General features: G+C 39.5%; 3 protein-coding genes across 8 annotated transcripts in view; 2 read left to right on the plus strand and 1 right to left on the minus strand.

Annotated features, from left to right (window-relative positions):
- Positions 1-819: 819 nt before the first annotated feature.
- gk5 (glycerol kinase 5) lies at positions 820-11011 on the minus strand. 4 transcript variants are annotated; one of them, XM_035671152.1, is made up of 17 exons: positions 10643-11011; positions 10272-10566; positions 10076-10169; positions 9407-9482; positions 9135-9228; positions 8849-8980; positions 7894-7969; positions 7542-7603; positions 7385-7458; positions 6850-6910; positions 6342-6468; positions 6151-6255; positions 5889-5983; positions 5400-5503; positions 5265-5324; positions 4526-4659; positions 820-2779 (listed from the first exon to the last, which is right to left on the minus strand). In XM_035671152.1, the coding sequence occupies exons 2-17, from the start codon at positions 10395-10397 to the stop codon at positions 2607-2609; spliced, it is 1593 nt and encodes a 530-aa protein (XP_035527045.1). In that variant the 5' UTR covers positions 10398-10566; positions 10643-11011; the 3' UTR covers positions 820-2606. The 4 variants fall into 4 exon arrangements, with proteins under 4 accessions (XP_035527045.1, XP_035527044.1, XP_035527046.1 ...); XM_035671151.1 differs by having other exon boundaries at positions 10272-10585; XM_035671153.1 differs by having other exon boundaries at positions 10272-10585; positions 10905-11003.
- Positions 11012-11028: 17 nt separating this feature from the next.
- On the plus strand, positions 11029-17258 carry LOC118334992 (nucleolin-like). Of its 3 annotated transcripts, none has more exons than XM_035671145.1 (16): positions 11029-11164; positions 11690-11759; positions 11854-11952; positions 12026-12163; positions 12532-12633; positions 12709-12834; positions 13245-13316; positions 13403-13526; positions 13648-13805; positions 13893-14022; positions 14759-14940; positions 15045-15174; positions 15265-15398; positions 15556-15682; positions 15797-15972; positions 16880-17258. In XM_035671145.1, the coding sequence occupies exons 1-16, from the start codon at positions 11150-11152 to the stop codon at positions 16939-16941; spliced, it is 1845 nt and encodes a 614-aa protein (XP_035527038.1). In that variant the 5' UTR covers positions 11029-11149; the 3' UTR covers positions 16942-17258. The 3 variants fall into 3 exon arrangements, with proteins under 3 accessions (XP_035527038.1, XP_035527041.1, XP_035527040.1); XM_035671148.1 differs by having other exon boundaries at positions 12535-12633; XM_035671147.1 differs by having other exon boundaries at positions 11857-11952.
- A 266-nt stretch (positions 17259-17524) lies between these two features.
- LOC118334990 (probable cation-transporting ATPase 13A3) overlaps positions 17525-22768 on the plus strand; it is a gene marked incomplete in the record, with an annotated part of 20287 nt that continues 15043 nt past the window's right edge. The window contains 6 exon segments of the mRNA XM_035671143.1: positions 17525-17818; positions 19695-19764; positions 21465-21638; positions 22010-22183; positions 22365-22435; positions 22667-22750. Of these exon segments, the coding sequence (XP_035527036.1) occupies positions 19714-19764; positions 21465-21638; positions 22010-22183; positions 22365-22435; positions 22667-22750 (554 nt within the window).

The raw sequence follows: 22768 nt of genomic DNA on the forward strand, positions 1-22768 counted from the left end.
AGAAGAGAGAAGAGGGAGTTACATAATGACCCTTGATGCAGGGTTCAGCTCGTATGGGGGAGGGGGACTGGAGTAGTGGTCGCATTGCATCCAGTTCCTGCTGTCAGATTGAATTTGTTGCAAGGCAGGGTCCACCACAACTCGTACAATGCGGTACCAAGCACAATACCAGCACACACACACACACACACATTTTCCTGATTAGTGTGAGAGCCAGCAGCACTGATTCATGGGCTAGTCCTGTCTGTCTCACTCACTCTAGCACATTTTTCTCTGTGAAGGCATCCCACTGCAAGCCAAGCCCACTGGCAAATAACTGCCCATGTTTGAGTGAGAAAGCTGAGATTGACAGCTAGACTAGAGGAAGTGTTTCAGCAGAGGAAGGGGAGGGGGTGGGGGTCGGGGGTGACGCAGAAAAACTATACTGTATGGGTCTATGCGATGTACAAAAAACTCACTTCTGCTCTTCCTCCGAGGGGACAAGCGCACAATCCTCCCATTGTTTAGGAAAACCCCCTTTCTGTGCACTCAATTAGCACCCCCTTCACCATACCAGCACCATGAGCAGGAAAACACACCCCATTTGTTCTCAGTCACTCCATCCGCAAGCTACCATAGCAACCCTCACAGTGAGGTTGATCAATGGGAAGCAATCCCTGCACTCATCTAACAGCCTGTGTTTCTGATAATTCCCCAGACACAAGACTACAGCATTTCCCCAGAGTCCACGTGGAGGTAAAACCCTTTAGGCAGCATCTGTTCAGTCACCATGTCGGTGACACCCACTGGAGGACACTCAAATCACCACAAACAACTGCAGATCATTCATGCTTTTAATACTAACCCTTTTGCATCACACAAAGTATTTGATATTTCAATGCAATTTGGTAACAGAATGTATAATTACACAAACATACTATCTGTTAATTCCTAGCAGCTCGGGAGGACATTTGCCATTCAAAAACTGAATGAAGTACGTAAGTGTTAGAAATGGAAAGTCATTTCTTGAGGTGTTAATTTCTGCTTTACACATAGTGTTCACTTTGCATAACAAATGTTTTAGTAGAAGTAGAAAGAATGATATTACAGTATAAGCAATTGGCAAAAACATTTAACAATACCCAGCAAGTGCAGCACATCCAGAATGAGATGCACACTTTACATTTTCATTGTTATTTGTGAGCATTTTTTAATCATAACATGATTAGTATTTGTAACTTTGTCATCAGAGTTCATCAGGTCAAATAAAAGACTTAAGTCAGAACATTATCATATGACAACATAGCTGTCCCCCATGGAACAATTCAACAATAAACACAAACTAATAAACTGAAATAATGGCTACACAACATGGATTGGCATGGAATAAGACTCAGTACATATTTATATACGTCCTAATTCATATTTATATCCCTGATCAACGTGAGCATGCAGGTCCTAGTCTGTGTTGGAGATCTATGTGGGAGCTGACATAAAAATCTACAACAGCTGTTACAATGCCACATATACCTCTAAACATCTCTCTCACCACCAACTTTTATTGCCCCCCCATTATTTTCTAATTCATTGCCACTTGAGATGTGCGTTGTATCAAAGAAGCAGAGAACCATTACTGACAACGAGGTGCTGAAATACTAAAATCCAGTACGATTCCCATGTGCAGAGCAAAACATATACATTCAGATTTTGTTCCAGTCACATTTAACAAAATTATCATCACATTTAAGTTACTGCATGGCACGCATTCAGGCAGGAAATGTGCATGAAAACAACGCAAAAAAGGGGGTTAAGCAGAACGGGGTAATCCGAACAGGAGAAGGTGTTAAAGAGGGACTACGTCTGTCACATGGATGTGGACCAGAAATCTGTACTATATACTGTCAGCTGTTTACCTTGTTTAACTTTTTATATTTTAGACATTTATATTTTATATTTTAGACATTTATATTTTATATTTTGTTACATGTTTGATTGCACCTTTGCACAAAGGTTGAAATAACAAAGTTAAAATATTGTTAAATCACGAGGAAACAGCAACGTCAAGTATTGGCAAATAGTAAACTGTGTTTGTTGAATGTCTGTAACAATTTTTAAATTCTAGCCCCTGTAAGAACGCTTTAAATCTCGAGGCGTCATGAACAGAAGAATCAGTGTTTTTTTTTTTTTTTGTTTTTTAAATCTGTGGCTCCTTACTAACATGTCATGTGGTTGCTATGGCAAGTTCCTAAATGAACAAGCTGTAAAGGCAGTCATTAGTGCCCCCATGTGGGAAAATGTACAAATGTGATTCCATCAGAATAAAACAATGTAATATGAAGAGGCACCAGTGGCTTGAGATCTGGAATGAATGAAGGATAAACCTGATAAGGCCGCAACGTCACAAAGAAATCAAGTAAAAGGTGAAGAAACTACTGTATGTGGATAACAATTCAAATCTGTGCAGGTGGTAAACGTGGCTGCTGGCACTACGGCTTGGCTCAGACCTTTACCGGACCCCTCCAAGAGACACAAAACAGTCATGTTGTTTAAAAAGAGTCTACTTTCACTTATACCTAAAACTCATGTCTCCATCTTCCCATTTCATCTCCCTGTGTGTGCATCCAGTGTCAAGGCTTGTTGTACCAATTCATGGAGCGACGAAGAGCTCTCTCCCAGCTCTGGAGGACGGGGATGTAATCCCCACTTGGGCTGTAAACGCCCTCCCTGGGTACTCCTCGGGGCAAGAACACCTCGTCGGTGCTCTGCAGCTTCTTCAGCTCGTCCCTGCTCCTCCAGAAGCCTGCAGTCACAGTTGAAAGAGAGGAAGATTTAGGTACAAAAACATTAATATAAAACCTTTAAATGACACATGTATGACACAGGAAGTCCTATAAAATCAGAATTTGGCACTTTGAGTGATATAAATGATTCTTTGCACCCAAATACACAGCTAGCCAATGAAAGTGGTGTATCACCCAACCCCACTGGCTACTGAGCCACTAAGAACTAATGTTTCTCAAACACGTGATTCACATAATTATTCAGTCATCAGCACCACCTGCTTTTGGCCTGTTATAAAACCGTCTTCTGTGTTTGATTTGATTAAGCACTGACTAATGTATAATAATCTAATTACATAATGTGAATAATTAAATGGAAAACAGGTTACATAACAAAGAGCAGCATTTCAGTGCACTTCTTCTGCCACTGCCAAGAATAAAAATAGGATTTTTGATCATAACTTTTCAAATGCAACTCAATGTCATGACCAAGTGTTGCAATATTTTTAGAGAAAAACAAAGAAACACAGTGAAACTAAAGAGTAATGTTGAAGTGTCTAACTGCTTTACAGAGCAGCTTCTTATTTCATCTCCACATTATAACGTTTATGCTGAGCAGCATCTGTAAGACACACAGCTTCACAGAGAACCTCAACTCTCAGGACAATTTCCCTCCTGCCAAAAAAGTATAGTATTGCTATAAACTCACTTTCCAGTACAAATGTTACAAAGCATAGAGCAGGGCTTCTCTTAGTCGGTGACCCCAGTGTGCATCCGGACTGGACGCACACTGGACTGGATGGCAAGTGAATATGAACATAGCCCATACCTTGCGTTATGAATACAATTAAGTGTAAAGTTGTCTAACATGATGGGAGCTGAGTATGACTTTTTATTTTTTGTTTCATCCGTCCAAGAGACTGACACCATCTACTGATTAACTAGTGAAGAGATTGTCTCCAAACATTCCTCTTGATAGTGTGTGATACAGTGTACTGTGGCCAAGAAAACCACACTACTCAACGGGAAAGACAGAGCGAAACTATCAATAAACCATTGGCTCAATTTATTATCAGACCATTCAAACCCAGAAAAGCTCACATCGTCCCTAAGAGACAATCTGATCCCATTTTATAACACATGGTCTCCTTTCTTACAGTTCATCCAGAGCTGATTCCTCTACACACCACCTCTCACACCCAGTATTATAACTCCCCAACACTACCCATCAAGACTTGTATTCACACCCCCCTTTTTTTGGTTTTCTTTTTCTTATTATTTTATGCTAGTGAATTTTATCCACAACCTTGTCGTTTTGTAAATTCTTTGGTTTCGTAAATACTCTTGTTATCCACTTATTAAATAATAAAAATCCAAAACCGCGAGTTGAGTTTTTTGGGCAACTTTGACAAAGAAAGTCAAAAGCGCATCCCTATTTGATACTGCAAGAGAGAAATACAAAGAGGCAGGGTGGGGCGGGCCAAACAGCTGTGTGTGCAGCAGTGTGCAGTAAGAGACCACGAATATCTGAATCCCAAAATTAAAAACTGATTATCTACTCAACAACCTAATATCCCAAAAGCCAGATAACATTTTTACAACCAGTATAAAAGTAGTTTTTCATTAATGTAGTTGATTGAACATTTTTTTTTTTTTTTTACCTCTGACCTTGCATTGAAATCAGATGTGGACCTTTGAGTTAATATGATTAAAAAACCACAGGCATACAGCATAATGTACATGTGTGGTACTGTTTGTCTCCATACCGATTCCAAGTCCAGCGACAAAAGCAGCCCCTAAACAGGACATTTCATGGTGCTGGGGTCTGGCTACCTTTCTGCCAAACAGGTCTGCAGTCAGCTGCATGACGAAGTCATTGGAGGAAACACCACCATCCACCCTGAGACAGAAGCAAAGAAAGATAGAGCACTCAATTACACTGCAACTCACTTTACCGTAACAATATCAGAGAAACATACACCCATAATGCATTGCCAATAAAACCTGAACTGCATTAGTAGAGGCAGGGTACACAAGAATCCATTCTGTTACACCCAGTTTGCTGGCTAAAGTCCAAGTCCTACAATCAGATATTGCACTGTAAGTTAGGATATTAAAGGGTTGTAAGACAACTATGATGAGAGTTAAATGACAAACTATGGACGAAATTTAAGTGTCCATCATCATGTCCATACTGGAAAAAGGGATGATGGATATGAGGACAAATAAGTATTGGTTCCATGTCGAGTACTTTTTGTAGTTGTTATAGCTTAATCAATACTAATATTTCCTGAAAACACATTAAAAGCAAGACTGACAAATGCAACTTTAAAATTTTTTCGTTCACTTTAATAATCAAATTATCATAGGATATCATATTTAAGACATTTTGAGACTAAAATTCTGATAATTAGATTTTAGACCCTGCTATGTTGAATCTTTTCACCTCTAAAGCAACCTGACATTACTAGAATCAAATCACACAGTGGATGAGGAAAACTGTACCTGATCTTTGTGATGGGAATGTGAGTTTCTCTCAGCATTGTGTCATATAGCTGCTTGTTTCTGCAAAAAATAAGCGTGGGTGAGAATGGATGGTAAAGAAATTTAAACCGAAGAAACCTTTTTAAAATGACTCACCTGAAGGCAACAGACTCTAGAATGGCTCGTACCAGGTGGCTCTTCGTGGTGGAAGGTTTGAGGCCCATGAAAGAAGCACAGGCTTTGGGATCATTCAGAGGAGCCTTGGATAAATAAAGTATACACACAAACATGTCAATAAGTGAAAAACAGACCTGATTAAAAAAGTTTAAAAATGGATGAATGGTCATGGTCCTCTGGGGTAGAAGCTACTGTTTTACATGGTTACTGTATCTAACTCTTAGGAAACAGGTTCTATCGTTGCATATAAATTATAAACACTCAGAACACACACTTACAAAGGCCAGTTCATAACGGAGGGCAGAGGAAAAAAAAGAAACACATTGGTTAAAAATCTAACTATATGTGCTGGAGGGAGAACACATTGTTTTGCTGTGGGTGAATGGGGTTGTGTACACATTATACCAAATACCATCGGTATATAAAAGAATTATTCGACACAGATACACCCACAGATGCACATTGTACCTGCAGGCCACTGAAGGAAGGGACAAAACACACTCCGTCTGAGTCACTGACACTGTAAGCCATGGCAGTGGTCTCCTGCACGTCAGAGAAGAGCTCTGCAACACACACACACGACCTTGAATCTGTCACTAACATACTCAGTGTAATCAGTGGCCTCATTTTCACACTGTTATAGAACATTTCCACTACCAGCCACAATTTCTTGCAAATAGCAAGAAAAAGAAGCAATCACCAGAGCTGTTGTATACTACTCGTGACTCACCGAGCTCCTGTGCCCATTTGATGGCAGTGCCTGTGTCTGCGGCATTGCCCTCTGCCAGATACACCACCTCTGAGCCAATCTTCCACCCCACCAGAGGATACAGACCTACAGAGGACAAACACTGGCTTGTAATGTGCCTGTGCAGACAAATCTGGATAGAATTATCTAAATGTGTGCCTATGTCGCCGAACCTGCTACGGATGTATGTGGCTTGTTCCCGGTGTTGATGTCCATGAAGGTGCCCGTTCCCATGGTGATCTTGACATCACCAACGTCAAAGCAGCACTCTCCAAACATGGCTGCCTGCTGGTCCGCCATCTATGGCAGAGGAAGTCATTCATATGTTGTGAAAACAAAAACCCTAAACAGGTTTAGTCTCACCTGAGCAAAACTGGAAAGGTCTAAAACTCACACGGTCTCCTATGGTGTCCAATAAAGGACAATAATAATGAGATGAAGATCCTGTGTCACTTACAGATTCAATACTTCATTACACTTTCTATAGTTTCTACTCTTGAGCAGAAAGTTCCTTGCCGCTGATTATCTGGTTTCGTTTCTTTTTACAACATAATGGCGGTGACACAACTTGGACACGCTGGCATAAACGTAATCAGAGGTTTGCATTGAATGTTTTTAATTGTAATCACAAAGATAAGAGACAGTTGAGAGAGTGTGACGCCACAGACCTGGACAACTCACCACTGACATAATGGGAATAGGCACTCCGAAGATGGACGTGTCTGTTGAACCAAAGTCATGGCTGCAGGATCATGAGGGAGAAACCAGAGACAATGCATCATCTCACACTCTTCCTCAGTTTTCTAACGGCCGCAATCACACATTGGGAATGACAACCATACATAATCCATGCTGAGATCCCAGTGAGCTGCAGCTCCACCAGGGGAGCCACCAGTGGGCTCCTTATGAGGTTTTTTAATGACATAAATAAATGGGACTTGTCCAATCGAACAGCTTAAATAGCAACTGTTAAATCTAGTGTTTCGTAAAATGTGAGTTTTATATTCACTTAAGCAGTGCTTCTTTTTTTCGCTTGTGACCCCTTAACACAAAGCAACAGAAGAATTATTTAATTTTAGAGGGCAGAAGAGGTAAAAGTGTACAATATTTCAGAGAAACAGAACAAAACAAGAGATTCTTGCAATACTGAGAAAAGTACCTTTGTGGTAAATGCAATCATATGTATACTTTTATATTAAGTAAATATTTGACTCACCCTGTATTTTCTACTTTGGGGAAAATGGAATGAGGCAGAGACACAAGAGAGCAGAGCAATCCACTCCAACACATCTGTAAAAAAATTAAAATGACAGTGATGTGGAAACAACCCCAAAACAGGAAGAAACAGTAAATAAACATGACACACACCAGACCTGATAGGAGTCGAAAATTCCTGTTGCACTGGCATTAGAGTAGTCTGTGGCATGGACGCGTCCTGAAACAGATTCAGTGACAGAAATTAATGCATCAGAAAATGTAATTTTCCAATAAAACTTGTATGCCGGCCATTTTCCTCAGCTCCTCCTCTCTCAAACATTTCTGAGGAATTTCAGTCAGTGATGCAATAGGATTGGGAATAAAGAACATTCTGTCTGGGTCTTAAAATCCAGTTTGACACTGTATGAAATGCAATCCACTGGACAAATTATATATTACTATACTGTTCAAAACAAATTGTGCTCATAGGGAGAGGCCTTTCACATGAGCTTCATGGGCCACACCCACCTTTTGTGAGTTTGAACAGGAGCCAGGTGTCTATTGTCCCAAAGCAGCAGTTATCTTCAGCTGCTGCTTGAAGAACCTGGAAGAAGAATGAAACATGATGAGTCTGAAGAGAGAAGTAAGGCACTTCTGATAATACAGCCTCTCCCAGTTTGCTTTTGTTTTCTTCTTTTTTTTTTATAATTAACCTTTAAAACACCCACAGCCTGCGAGGGTTACAGTTGTATGCTGTGCCTCACATTGTAACCAGGATTAGTCGTATGATAGGAAGTTTGTTTGGAAAATGTCCACATGTTTTAACTTTGAATATTGCCAACAGTCCAGTCCAAGTTCTACAACAGCGCTAGTCTCCTGCAGGTAGAAAAGTGGGTGGCAAAAGGTAAAGAGCTGAAACAATTGGTTGATTAATTGATTTATGGAAAGTTATTCTACAATTATTTTGATAATCAATTAATCATTAAGGTAAAGTAACTTTTAAAGCTGTTTTTTATATTATAAATTTATATCTTTGAAATTAGGACTGTTTGTCAAAACCTCAGCTTAAGGAAATTGTGATGTTCTGGTTGGAACCACATTGCCTCTAAGTTTATTAATTCCTTTTATAGATGTAGTTCAGTTTGCAAAACAATGACGTCAAACTTGTGCGTCTGTGCTGCTGGAATCTTACAACAAGAAGGAGTCAAGGTGGCGAGGAAGAAGCGGTCAAAAGCGTGGCTATAGTAACACTGAAAACACCAGCAATGAAACATCTTTCTACGAAACACGGGCTTAAATTCCAAGAATTCAATGTCTTTGACACTCTCTGCACTGCTTCCCAACTGAGCAGCACGTCCACTACCGACACTTACGGATACTATGTTATAATAAGCACCATGTAGTTGAGAACTGGTTCACATTAAACAGCAGTTAAACAGGAGTAACAGCTTACACACACACACAAACACACACAAACACACACCTGCTTGTAGTGTGTTAGGACCCAGACAAGGCGGAAGGTGACATGTTGAGTGGAGAAGACAATAAGACTTGCTGCAAGCGACCGCTTCTGTCTGGTCAGGAAGTAGACCACCTTCATCACGCCATGGATTGCCTAAGGTTGTCATAACAACAATCAAAGCCATACTGTACGAAGGGACAAACTAAATGTTTACCACGGTTACATTCAAACCATTTAGCAGTTCTAGTATTTCAATCTCTTAACTTCAAACTTAGTCAGTAAAAGTACATAAAAGGCAGAGACACACTTTCATTGTGCAGGATCTGTTCCAGGACTTCACCAGGTCTGCAGCCCTCTGATCCTGCCAGCTGATGAAGTTATGGAAAGGAACCCCAGTTGTCCTGTCAAAGTAAAATATATATAGTTTATAAATAAACTTTACTTACTTACTTACTAAAAGAGAGGAAGTGAAATGAGATGGAACCAGGATGGAAAAGAACTATATGAACAAGTTTGCCTACAACTTATATTGACTTTTTTTTTTAGAAAAGTAATAAGATTAACTGTATTAAATTTTACCTGTCCCATGTTGTGAAGGTGCCTCGTTGAGTGGAGATGCCAAGAGCCTCTATCTGACGCATTTGTATTCCTGCATCTATATCATGAGCACAGCAGCAGAAGCACACACATTAAATCTCTTTAAAGGCGCTTTTTTTAAGGACAAGGACCTTTTACCTCTTTCTTTACAGAAGAGTTCAACAGACTTTCACTGGTGATATAATCACTTTAGTCAACTCAGCTGTTGAAATTTGCATGTAAAAACCTTTTCTTATATCAGGATACCAAAGTGTTTCTAATGTACTGTGGACAAAAGAGCCTTTCTTATTTAAATATAATGTAAACCATTAAAACAACACCACAGGGTACGGCCTAGAAAATAAACACCACTGAATCAACATCTAATCAAAACAAAATATGATACGCTTACTAAGGCTGTTATTTACTATAGTACTGCTTACTGGATTGCAATGAATGTACCTAAAGCACTGGCACTGGTGTTTATTAATCATGCTATATTTGTTCTCCTTCAGGAAAAAAACAAAACATAGTGTAAATGTTATCATGCACTGCAATAAGTGTTTCCTCAGACATTCATTTAGTCAAAGGATGTGAGCATTATCATAGAGAACCACTCTCATACAGTATAGATCCATGGTATGGTCCCTACGTGGACTGGTGCAACTGTACCTTGCACAGCTCCCTTGACCACAGTGATAAACCCTGTCCATAGTGCATCTGGGTCCATCTCCACATGTCCTACCTCTGGATACAAGGGAACAACCTGCGCACAATAAGAACAAGCATAAAGATCCTAAAGAGTCTCTAAGGAATCTACTAAGCGTGTGTATATGTTGTATGTATGTACATAAAAAGAGACGAATACCTTGGCTATGCATGATCCTCGTATTTTTGCCTCCTTGTCATAGACGTGACACCTGATAGATGTTGTACCGACGTCCACCGACAGAATGAAGCTTTCCTTCTTGAAACCGTTCCTCTGACTACCCATTGCAAAAAGAGGTTGTTTGTTGTTCAAGTATTCCTCAGTTCAGTCCCACGTCCTCCATGGTCAGCTCATGTCGGTGTTGTTTACAGCCCGGGTGCATAGTGTGACCCGATAATACCTTATCTGCCCCAGGGTGAGCTGTAGTGGAGCCTCGACCTTCGGACCGCGGGTTCTTCGAAGACCAGTTCAAACTGTTTGAGTCAACACATTACTACAGTCCAGTCCTCACAACCAACACAAATACACACCGTGTGAGAGAAACACAACGAGGTGCAGTTATCCCGCGAGTGAAACTGAAAGTCCGCTGTATTTAAAGTCGTGCTCTGTGCGCTTGAGTCTGGTGGAGAGCTGAAGGAGTTCACCAACTCAAGAGTTCACTTAAGCTAACGTTAATTAGCTACTTGGCTAGTTATCAGGAAGCTATATTTGAGTAGTTAGTAGGTTTGAACAAAATAATGACCAAATGTTCTTTTTCTCTAAACACATGACCCACTGTTACTCAATATTTACCCAGTATGTGCTCATAGCAGTGAAATCATACACTGGTATGTAAGTTACGTAGGGGAGTTTCAAATAGTTGTTCTCGTAGAATTGCTTAAAGCCCGAAACCCCCTAGGCACCCGTAGTACGCAATCACGCATGCGCAGTGCGTAGTTTAAAACCGTCGCATGTGGATGTTTTTAGCTCTCCACGTGTGTTTACCGGCTAGGACATCCCGTTACAGCCTGTGATTGTGTGCCGTTGTAACAACAAATATGGCGAAGGCAGACGTAAGGATTACGTTACGATACATTTATGTTAAGCAGGCTTCAACGTGCACCAAGTAGATTGTTTTAAGATAACCGCTGTTTGATCTTACTGGCTGCAAACTAACTGGCTAACAGTTGGTTAGCTGTGTGGTAATCACATGAGAGACCAGTTCTAACCTACGAGCACTGCTTTAAGTGCTTTAAGTGGTTCACTCACCGCTGGACAACCAGTCAGTATGATGTCTTTAAGTGGTCATAGTAACGGTATTACATGTAACCCTCAGGTAGGGCTGAGTCTTTGGTAAATGACACCATTTTGATTATCAGTTAAAAGTTTCAGACCTTAAATGTGAGGTTTTACTGCTTTTATTTGCTATGTAAGTATAATTAATACTTTTTGGTTTGGACTGTTAGACTGACATCCACTTGGGGATATTCCATCATAATTGACTATTGACAATTACTGGAAATTATTTTTGGTCTCAGCTCACATTAACACACAGTCACACATTGTCATCATATTCTAAATGTGTGTGTCTTTTTCAGGCTACAAGACGTAGCAAAAGGCAAAGCAAAGTTGTCACCAATGAAGTTGTAGAAGACAGTGTTAACACGGGTAACTCATTTCTTCTAAACAGTTTACAGTAAACATGACTGTTTGGATGTAAGGGTGGTAATAATAATAATTACCCAATTAATGATTGTTTCAGAAGAGCAGCCTGAGACTGTCACTTCAGGTGAACAAATAGTGGGAAAAGATGAGGATTCTCCCACTGAGATGAAACCGGAGGAGAACCAGGATGAACAAGGTACTGTTAATGCATCACACTTTATGTTCGACTGAAATTCTGAACTGTGCCACTAACAACGTTGCATCTTTAGATTCTCAGATGGATGCAGTCATTGAAGTAAAGGGAACAAAGTCTACTGTAACTGTATCATGGGACAAGAAGAATGAGGAAGGCGAGGTGGATGATACAGAAAAGAGAACCGATAAAAGTGGTCAGATGATGGATACTAGTAAGGATGTTTACACAATAAAAAGTTATTGCATCATATTTTGTTTAAAAAAAAAAAAAAAAGGAAGCAGTGATATATTGTTTTGAACTTGTTTTGAACCTAACTAACTCTAACTCTAACTCCATTGTTTAGGCTGAATTACAACACATGCCTTTTAAATGTACGAGTCTAACTTATTCTTCCCAATATAACGGATGTGATTCTTGTCATTCAAGTTGCAGGTGTTTTATTAGTTGATTGTTTAAATATGGGTGTCCACCCTTTGTTCAGTTTATAAGTGATCTATCTGAAGTCTGTAACACTCATTCAAAGTTTGTCACTACAAGTTTTCACTGTCTTTAAATTACATCATGCCTTTTCCTCCCCAGAAGAACAGATTCAGATCATCTCTTCAGCTGCTGCAGTCGGTTCCACAGAGGACAGTCCCAGTAAAGAGACAAAGATGAAGCAAGAGGTGCAGGAATCTGGAGGTACTGCAAACATGACACCACACAAATATTTCTGTGAAATTCTAAATGGTGCCAGTAACAGAGCTTCCTCTTTAGAAACTCAGATGGACGTCGTTGCTGGAGAAGATGAGAGTACAGCCACAGTAACTGTCACCTGGGAGAAGACGAGTGAGGAAGGAGAGAAAACTGATGGAGATGAACAGATTGTTAAAGAGACAGCAGGTAGGGATGTTTCCAGGAGTTAATGTGTAGTCAATGATAAATGTTTTCAGTGGTTACTTCTTTCTGTCCTTTATTCTTTTTCATTTGCTCTCTTTCTTTTCACTGTCCTCGCACACTTTTTCGACTGTAGTCTGGTCACAAATTACATTTAATAAAAAAAACTTAATCTAAACTGCTTGTAGAACATTTTTAGACCTTTAATTCTGATCAACTGTACTTAAAATGTGTAAAAATATGAAACACAAAATTTCCTCACTGTAAATATTTAAGGCAGTTTTTATATGATCTTTGTGAAATTCATTGTAGACAAAGATCAATGTGGTAGACGATGTATGAGAATTTGAAATTGTTATAAGTCTTAATTACACATGTGTAAGATCAGGATAACTTACATTTTCTATCGGTTGCAGTAAATGGGAAACGGAAGGCACCCCCTAGTGTTGAGACCTCCCCATCAAAGAAGACTAAGCTCATCAATGATGGTATGAAGTCAACATGAGACGGACTGCTAAATGCTTCGTTCTGTAACATACTACTGTTCACACTTCACCGTCTTCTTTTGTTGTAGGTTTTTGTCTTTTTGTTGGAAACCTGAACAACTCTAAAACATTCGAAGAAGTAAAAAATTCATTAGCAAATTATTTCATGACACAAAGTCTCCTGGTTCAAGACATCAGATTACATCGGTCCAAGTGAGTGTGCTGCACTCTAGTGGTTGCATTTGAGATTGTTTCATCCACTTGAATGCATACATGAATACTGCTGTTACTTAAAATACTAAATTAACTCAAAAGTAATGTTTTGCTGTTGCAGAAAACATGCGTTTGTAGATTTGGCCTCACAAATGGATTTGACAAAAGCCTTGACGTTAAACGGAGAGATGATACTCGAAAAGCCAATGAAGATCGCCAAAGCAAAGGTCAAAAGTGAGGACATGGTCAAAGTGAAAGCTTCAGCGGAGGAGAAGAAAGGTAACTCAGATGAATGTAATTATTTTGTTACACATGAATTTAATTTGTGTGTTACCTGCTCTGACTTGAGGACTGTCCTGTTCTTAGCTGCCAAAGATGCCAAATGTTTGTTTCTGAAGAACGTCCCGTACAACGCAACAAAACAAGACATTTTGAAAATCTTCCGCAAGGCAGTTGGCGTCAGGTTTCCTGGTGGATCTGTAGGCCCAGACAAAGGGTGAGAGTATTAACAATGGTTATGTTTATTTCGAAATAAAAATATGCATTTAATATTAGGGGTGTTCCATATGGCTGAAACCTCTGTCACAATATAAGAAGTTTGATATCACGGAACGGATATATATTACAATACAGTAAAAGTTCTTTTAATTCAATTAAGAAATGGTTTAAAATATCTGTACCATATTCTGCAAACCAGCTTAGAGGTGCATCACCACTAACTGTCACTGTCATGTCACACGAGAATCCAACACCGATTTGCTACATAGCCCGCCCCGAATATACAGCAGAGACACTACAAAATAACTCCCACAGTGGAAATGGTATTGCTCTACCGGGGGGCACATTTCTAGCACAGTATATACTCGGCATGTCACGATACCAAAAATGTATTCGTCAATATTAATACTAATGCTGCATTGCTGATGATGTGTTTACTGCTGTTTACTCTTCCTTTACCTGGTCCGTGCTTGTAGAATACTCACTGTCTTTGCACCAGAGAGCGTCTGTCTCAGTGGTCACTAGACTGTACAGTAGGTGCCCCTTCAGATACTGAAGAATTAAATCCCTTGTAGCTACTGTATCTATGGTACTGTAGAAAAGCGAGTACCGTCATGTTTTCAGAACTTTGGCATTGACGTGGTTTGCGAAGTGTTGGTTCTCGTGGTATCACCAGTATATATCGTCATATATTTGTAGTCCACACTGAGAGAAATGTTCTTCTTTTTCAACAGTATTGCCTTTGTGGAGTTTAAAAATAAAACGATTGCTAAGAAAGTGCAGCAGAAAAAACAAGTAGCCAAGATCCAAGACCGAGTTTTAATTGTGGACCGTGTAGGAGAAGCAAGTGCAACTGAAGTCACCAAAGCTAATGACGACGACAACAACAACAACAACAACGACAACAATACACAAGGTAAATAACTGGGAATGTAGAAATGTACTGTTCATAACTGACAATTACATCTGAACTTAGTGATTTGTTCTGTATTGACTAAGGATCTTTCTTCTTTCTCACAGCTGTAGCGCCTCCGAATAACACCTTGTTTGTGAGCAATTTGTCTTACAATGTGAAAGAAAAAAACCTCAAGAACATGTTTCAGAAAGCTGTTAGTATCAAGATCCCTCAAAGCAAAGGCAAATCAAAAGGGTAAGTACATGCACACTGCCTGACTCTTTTTTTCTCTCCAATGAATCAAGTATTTGAAAAATCTCAAGAAACATCTGTAATCCTCTGCAGATTCGCATTTGTCGAGTTTGCAACTGTAGCAGATGCTGAAAAGGCTTTGAAGTCGACCCAAAACATTAAGATCTCCAAAAGGGAGGTCAGAGTAAAATTCTGCGAGATGAGAGAAAAGACTGAGAAGGCAAAAGGTATGTGGCATTGTTATCGTCATATTTATCATGTAGGCGTTAACTGTTGTCTAATATTTGTGTAGCAAAACAGTTTCAGCTATTTTTGAAGTCGATTTGAGTCACAGTGAGTGAAGAAAACAGTGATACTACAGCTGTGCCCCCCCCCCCCCTTTAGTCCTGTCAAAAACACTGATTGTGGTGGGCCTCGCTGAGAAGACGACTGCAGAAACTCTTAAAAGTGCTTTTGAAGGAGCACTCAGTGCAAGAGTCATTGCAGATAAAGAGACAGGAGTTTCAAGAAGGTGGGCGGCATAAAGTTATTTTTTAAATTATTGTTATAATTGTCTAAACATGTTGAATGTTTTTTAGATTTTTCTGGAAGTCTGCCTTACACCCATACATTACATCTTCCTCAGGTTTGGGTTTGTGGACTTTGAGAGTGATGAAAACTGCAAAGCTGTAAAAGAAGCCATGGAGGACTGTGAAATAGATGGCAGCAAAGTGACTGTGGCTTATGCAAAAGCCAAGGCTGAACAAGGCGCCCCGGCTGCCAGAGGACGCTTGACGGGGCATCGTGGCGGCAAGCTTGCAGGTCAGAGGAGTAAAGATGTCCCATCCCTGTCCTAGGGGACAATAAAAATAGCACCTGGGACACGATGATAGAATGTCTAGGACAGTAGAGACATTTTGTCATTATATATTAAATGTGTTATGAAATATATATCAGTTTAATTGTTAGGTGTTCATATTCGACTTTCCTCGCTTGGAACATCAAATTTGATGACTTAGTCAGACCATCAGTGAAAATAAATATATTCAAATATATATTGTAATTCATTCCCATGCATGCTGATCAGAGTAATCACAGTATTTTCAGTCTTCGGCCAACAGATCTGGGGTCTCTCCCTCTCCTCTTGGGCTGTGTGCAGGCAGTCAGTGTGGCTCATTTGACCTTCTCTGTCACTGATACACTCCAAGATTAGGGTTTTTCTATAGCTTGTAAATATTTATATAGTATGTTTGATCGTCTCCCTCCCTTTGTAGAGATGATACAATGTACTGTTAAGTTTCTGATTATTTGGCAAAAAAAAAAATGAAGAATCAGAATCATGATTTATTGATCAAACGGTTAGAAATAAACAAGAGACAGTAACTGAACCAATGAGTAGCCGTACTTGGCAGACCAGAGTGAGTCTGTGAAGTGATGCAAGTTACTGAAACTGTATTGATTATGTAGAAAGGTAACACCTGAGTTTAACTGGTTTTAGCATTCTTGCCTAACATGGTTTGTGATATTGAGCTGTTCATATTTTACTTAAATCCATACAATGTTCAATACAGGGGAAATGTGACTGGATTTGGGTAGGTTTCAGAAAAAGGATAGGGTTGTTGTGCTACGTCATTGAGTTTATGGTCTTACTTTGTTGTTTTTTTTTTGACAGGTTTGGTTTGATTTTGATGGTTTTTGAGTAAAAATAAAAAATTGTCTTTCCTTTCAGGTAAAGGACGTGGTGCTGGAAGGCTGCAGGCTGCTGTTAAAGGAGCGGGGGGAAAAAACTAACTCTTCTGGGGAAAATTATCATATAGAGATTTCTTCTTTTTCTTTTTTTTAAACTTTGAGTTTGGTTGAATGTACTGACTGCAAAGGTGTGAAATTTGTACAATATTGTTACATTTGTTGTAACATCTTGTAATTTCAGCTGTTATATTTTGTACTTTAAATCATGAATTTCATAACTGTTATGAAAACATTAACTAATGTTAATTAATTGACCTATTTCACCTTTTTATGTAATTTTTTTTTTTCTTACATGAAAAGTTAAGATTTCATCCATGTATCATTTTCTAATGTGAAGATAAAACTATTTAAAAACCAAACCAGCTGTGTTTTTGATTTTTGTTGTAACATCTGTGATAAAGACCCAAAAGGTTATCCCGGGACTTGCTGAAATCTCAGCCAAGTCACAGAGTATCTCTTCTCTGGAACTGACCTGAAATAACACTAGTCTCCCAGCTCAACGTGCCATACTGTGCAGCCCCTGCACCTCCTAATGATTCAATACCGTGTTAGTGCACAGACAGAGCCCTTTAAAGGAGACTGGAGGATCTGTCCAGACCTCTCCACCGCTGCTGCTTGCACATTTTTTCCTGCAGTTCTCCGGTTTGTTGCAACTTTTAGCCCAAACCCGGTGTCCTCTAATGACCTCACATCCTGTTTTCCCACTTCCTTCTGAATGGACCGGTTTGGGACGGTCCGGTCAGCGCGCAGCGTGGATCTCTGTTGTGTCGGCGCGTATCTCCACGCACACGTTGTTAGATCCTCGGTGTCACAAGGCTGCAGAGGAGCAGAGAGCAAACTTAACGCCACGATCGTTTGTCGAGTTACGCACCTGACTATGAGCCGTGTGTTGCACTGACGGAGAAGATAAGGGGCGTCGGTAAGTCGGTAATACGCATGAATATGTGCTTATTTACACGATATTTGTAGTTGAGCTTTATCACAGCTCAACGGGAACTTTCGAAACGATTACATGACTTCGTAACACACGATTCAGCTGCGACTGGACTGGCTTCACAGTCACCGTTTGGTGCTAAAGGTTTTGCAACACTGGGAATCTAGTTGAGGTCTTAACTAGAGCAAGTTAATAACTGGAGCTTATTAGGTCTAGTGTCTATAAAACGCTTTCTTGGACTTTGTTTTATTGTTTTACAACTTTGAATTCCGTTGGATCAATCGGGATTTGGTGACACTTATTTTTTATTTTAACCTAAAATCTCTCATTGAATTTAGGTTCCTAAAGTCAGTATTTAGTGGAGGCACCTTTTGCGTCTGTTACAGCCCTGAGTTCAGTCTATAGGTTTTCACATCTGCAATCTAATTTTCCCCCAAGTTTTTGCAAAACGTAAAGTTCTGTCAAGTTGCAATGGGGACCCTGCTTAAAGAGAGAATTTGAATTCCTGCCACAAATCCTGGATTGGATTGAAATCTGGACTCTCGGGTGTCTGCTGCAGGGCATGAAGCCAGTCTCGTGTAGCGTTTAAGTTTTATGTTTGGGGTCTTTGTCCTGCTGGAAAATAAATCTTATCCCATGTCTTGGTTCCCTCTCAGACTGCAAAAGGGTTTCAGACAGGATCTGTCTTTATTTTTGTTGCATGATTTCACTTTCTCACCATCTCCAGCCCTCTATCACCTTTTTGCATAGAAGCATCCTAACTGAACGTTGCTTCATAGTGGGGATGGTGATATAAGGTGTTATGTTGTTTTTACTATGATGGACCAAAAGCTTAGAGTTTGTCCCATCAGGCCATGGGAGCACCTTACACTTATCATTGTAGATGAGGTGATGCAATCAATGTGTGTCTTACATTTGTACCTGGATGTATTGTCCCTTTAAAAAGATGTTAAAGTAATATTATTTCTGTGGATGGAGGTACTTACATGATGGTACTTATTGAGAGGCCAGATAGACTGCGAGTCAAACATTACTACAGGTGTGACTGTTATTGAACATAAAACATGTGTGCAGGGTGCAAAGGTTTCTATGTGTTACAGCCTATCCTGCACCGGATCATTGCTTAACACTATATCACACTAATAGCCACATTCATTGCAACATATTGCACAACTTTATGTCAGTTAAGCTGTCAATAGAGTTGTCAATAAGTTGACAGGACAGTGTGTCGCGAGGCTCAAGTCAGACGTGTTAATGCATCTTTTAATACACTCAGCGACACCCATCAGTTAATATGAGAGATTTGATACAAGCTTTGTTGAAGTGATTAAAAAAAACAAACATCTGCAGTCAAGTCCAAATGAGGCAGTTGATCAGTACTTCAGTCTCAATTTCAGCTGTTTCAGGAGAACATGAGTCAACAATATCAAGATTAAGAAACGCTTCAGTGCAGGTAGCTGTTTTCTCATGCATATCACAGTTATTTTTATGAGGCAGGTACAGTAGGTATTCTGGTTCAGTCAGGTTGTTACATGCAAGAGAGATATTTATCTCAGCTAGACAGCTCAATACTCACCAGCAGGTAACTGCTGTACACAGAGTTTCATTTTATTCAGTTGACCTATACCTTATTGTGTTTCTATACAAACACATTCCACTTCTGTTTGGCTCCAGTGAGGATTAATTACTTTATAATAGAAAATAAATGAATCACTGACTTTGTTTCCCTGATTGAGCTGTTATTGCTTCAGAAGTCATAAAACTCGTTCCTATAATGCCCTTGACCGATATTGAAGATTGCAACATCTTTGGCACCTAATGGAAATATAGTAAATAAAGTAATCTCTCTTTGTCATTGTAGCTGTTGCACTTCTGACAGAATGAAGACGAGAGAGGTGAAGATTATAAACCAGGGCCTGGAGGATGAGATGGTAAATATCATTTCCCACCTTAATGCTACTTTTCCCATATAATTGTCTTTTCTATTGAACAGTGCATCATGAAAAGGTACATTTTTTGATTGTAAATCAACAATTTTTTGACAGTTGGATCAAGTGTAACGGCATAATCATAATGATAAAACATTTGTTGTCTCTAAAGGTCCAGTGTGTAACATTTATGAGGATCTATTGGCCCAAATGGAATATAATATGTTATAATATAATATGTTTTCTTTATTGTATAATCACCTGAATATAAGAATCATTGTGTTTTCATTACCTTAAAATGAGCTGGTTTTATCTACAGACACCTTCCATGAAGTCCACCATGTTGAACCGCCATGTTTCTACAGTCACTCAGAACAAACCAAACACTTACTGTAGATAGGGCCTTTTTCAAGTTTTGCAGCCACCATAGTTTCTCCCACACACTTTAGAACACAGTTCTCATTCCCAGGTAATCAAATACAGACGCCAGCGGTGTTCAGTTAGTTGCAATCTGAAACTTCACCACTCCATGCCACTAGACATAGATCATGTATCAGTGTGGATTAAAATTAATGTAGCTTTTAATTTGATTTGAATTGCCACTGAAATCACTCTAAAAAATATTGAACTTAAACTGATTTAGACTGTAGAGTGAAAGAAGGTATGGCAGTAGTTTCACATGTTGGGAAATCTGCATATTCATTTTAATGCTCAGAGTTAGATGAGAAGATTGATCACCACTCCCATGTATTTCTGTTTAATATCCAGCTGCAGCTGGTTAGTTTAGCTTAGCATAAAGACTGTAAATGGAAAAACAGCTGGCTAATCAAACCAGCACCTCCAAAGGTTGTTCATTAAACTGGCGGTTTCCAGCATTTATGCTAAGCTAACTGGCTGCAATCGTACAGACTCAAAAGTATAAATCTTCTCATCTAACTCTCTGCAAGAAAGTAAATAAATGTATTTGCCAAAAACTGAAACTATTCCTATTAACGTCTGTGTTTTCAGTTTTCAGATTGGCTAAACATAAATAAATAAAAATCACCATGGCAGCTATAGTGTGTCACTACTAAAACAAGATGGTAGTTAGCACTCAAAGAATAATGAAGATGTTTAATATTGTTCTCATTGTCAACCAATCAAATGAAATGAAAAGACCCCCCCCCCCACTACATCACTGGTCCACACTGTTGCACTTCACTGATTAACATGTTCCTTCATTACAACGTGAACATGGGCATTGTATTTTTTTTCTTCAATCAATCCCACATACACTGTTGTGTTGCTGTAAATATTCTCTAAAGCACCGAATGTGGATTAATCTGCTGTTGAAAATAGTCCCTAACAAAATAAACAAAGTTTACTCCTGTTTGAGTGATGTTTGCCAGCTGTCTTAGGAAATGATTTAGCTTTTTTTAAAACAAAATGCTAAAATGTAAACAATGTAATCAGCGATGGCTAAATTCCATTTAGCTGCTGTTATGGCTGACGAATATAACTGAGCCATCATTAATGTTATTTAAAAAAAAAAAAAGGATTAATTGTCCCACTTCACACAGCCTCTCCAAACAAAAAGTGTTGTCACATACAGCAGCGTATATTACGGGCTGTGTCTGTTATTCAATCTGCCTTCAGCAACAAGCTACAGCGCAGTGTATTTGTCCCACCCGTCAGTGTGTTAACATGAGTGTCTGCCCATGCAGGAGGTGTGGGGGTACCAGCCCTGTCTGTGGAAGATGATCCTGGTGGGTGTAGGTGCTGTGTGCTCCGGGGGTCTCCTGCTGCTGCTGCTCTACTGGCTGCCTGAGTGGGGCGTCAAGGGCACCTGTACACACACCTCGCTGAGAGACGCACATACAGTGCTGCTCAGGACCACGGTAGGAAAACGGAGAACTTGCTTTCTTTTTTTCACACAATTCACGTTTGACTTTATTTGAACTAAAATGTTTACCTTCAAGGAAAAAAGTTATATGACTCAGTAGATACTTGTTAAAGCTTTGTAAATGAGACAATTACTGTGTTCACCTGCTAAAACAAACAAAAGATTATATTTACTGTACCTTTCATTTGTGTGAATCTGCTTCTTCTTTCACAGAAACATGAGTTCATTGTTGTGTTGCTGCTGTTCACAGATCATCCTGACACTTGTTACATTCTTTGGCACACATACTGTGTTACACTACAAATGAAAAATTCAGCTTAGTCTCACAGCCAAAGCAAAATGTAATTCTTTATGTTGTTATCACAGGATGAGTTCAAGCAGTGGTTTCGAGCCAAAGTACATGTGATGTTGGTTCCTGGGAAGAAACCTTTCGACAGCTTGGATCTGCAGTCTCAGCTGTCGAATGGAGACGGAGACCACGGCATCAGTGCTGTGCACAAGGAGCATCATGGGGAATTTGCCCACGTACAGCCAGCTCAGGTACCTCAGTGGGAAACTTTTGTTTTCATAATTTTTTGCTTACCTGATGCAAATTCCACATTCATATTCTAAAAAAACAAGTTTAAGTTTTAAGTGTAGATTGGCTGGTTTTAAGTGTGTCTGTAAGGCTGATACAGTTGATATCTAACCACCTCCTCCCCCTCTGCTTCCTCCCTCTTAGATCCACTACTTCACCCATCACAGCACTAAATACTTCTGGAATGATGTGATGCAGAACTTTGAATTTTATAAGTAAGAGACCCACTAAAGAACAACAAGCTGTTAATATGTTCTTGAATGTTTAATGTTCTTGAATTTCCATCGGGATAAATAAAGTATCTATCTAATAGTCTTGTGTTTAGCGGTTTCTTTGCTAAATAAACTGAATTTCTCTTATAGTTTAGTTGTATATGTGTCGCACATGTATCTGTTAATGCTGCTCTGCACATCTACAGTAGAAATGAATGTGTGTCACTTTTCTAGAGGCTTAGAGGATGTGAAGGTGAGCTGTGCAAGCATCCACTCTGACCACAGCTCTGGACTCTCTAAAACACTGCAGGAGTACAGGTACACACACACACACAC

This window comes from Morone saxatilis, unplaced genomic scaffold (assembly GCF_004916995.1).
Source record: "Morone saxatilis isolate NCDOM2014 unplaced genomic scaffold, NCSU_SB_2.0 Contig23, whole genome shotgun sequence".
Taxonomy (NCBI): Eukaryota; Metazoa; Chordata; class Actinopteri; family Moronidae; genus Morone; species Morone saxatilis.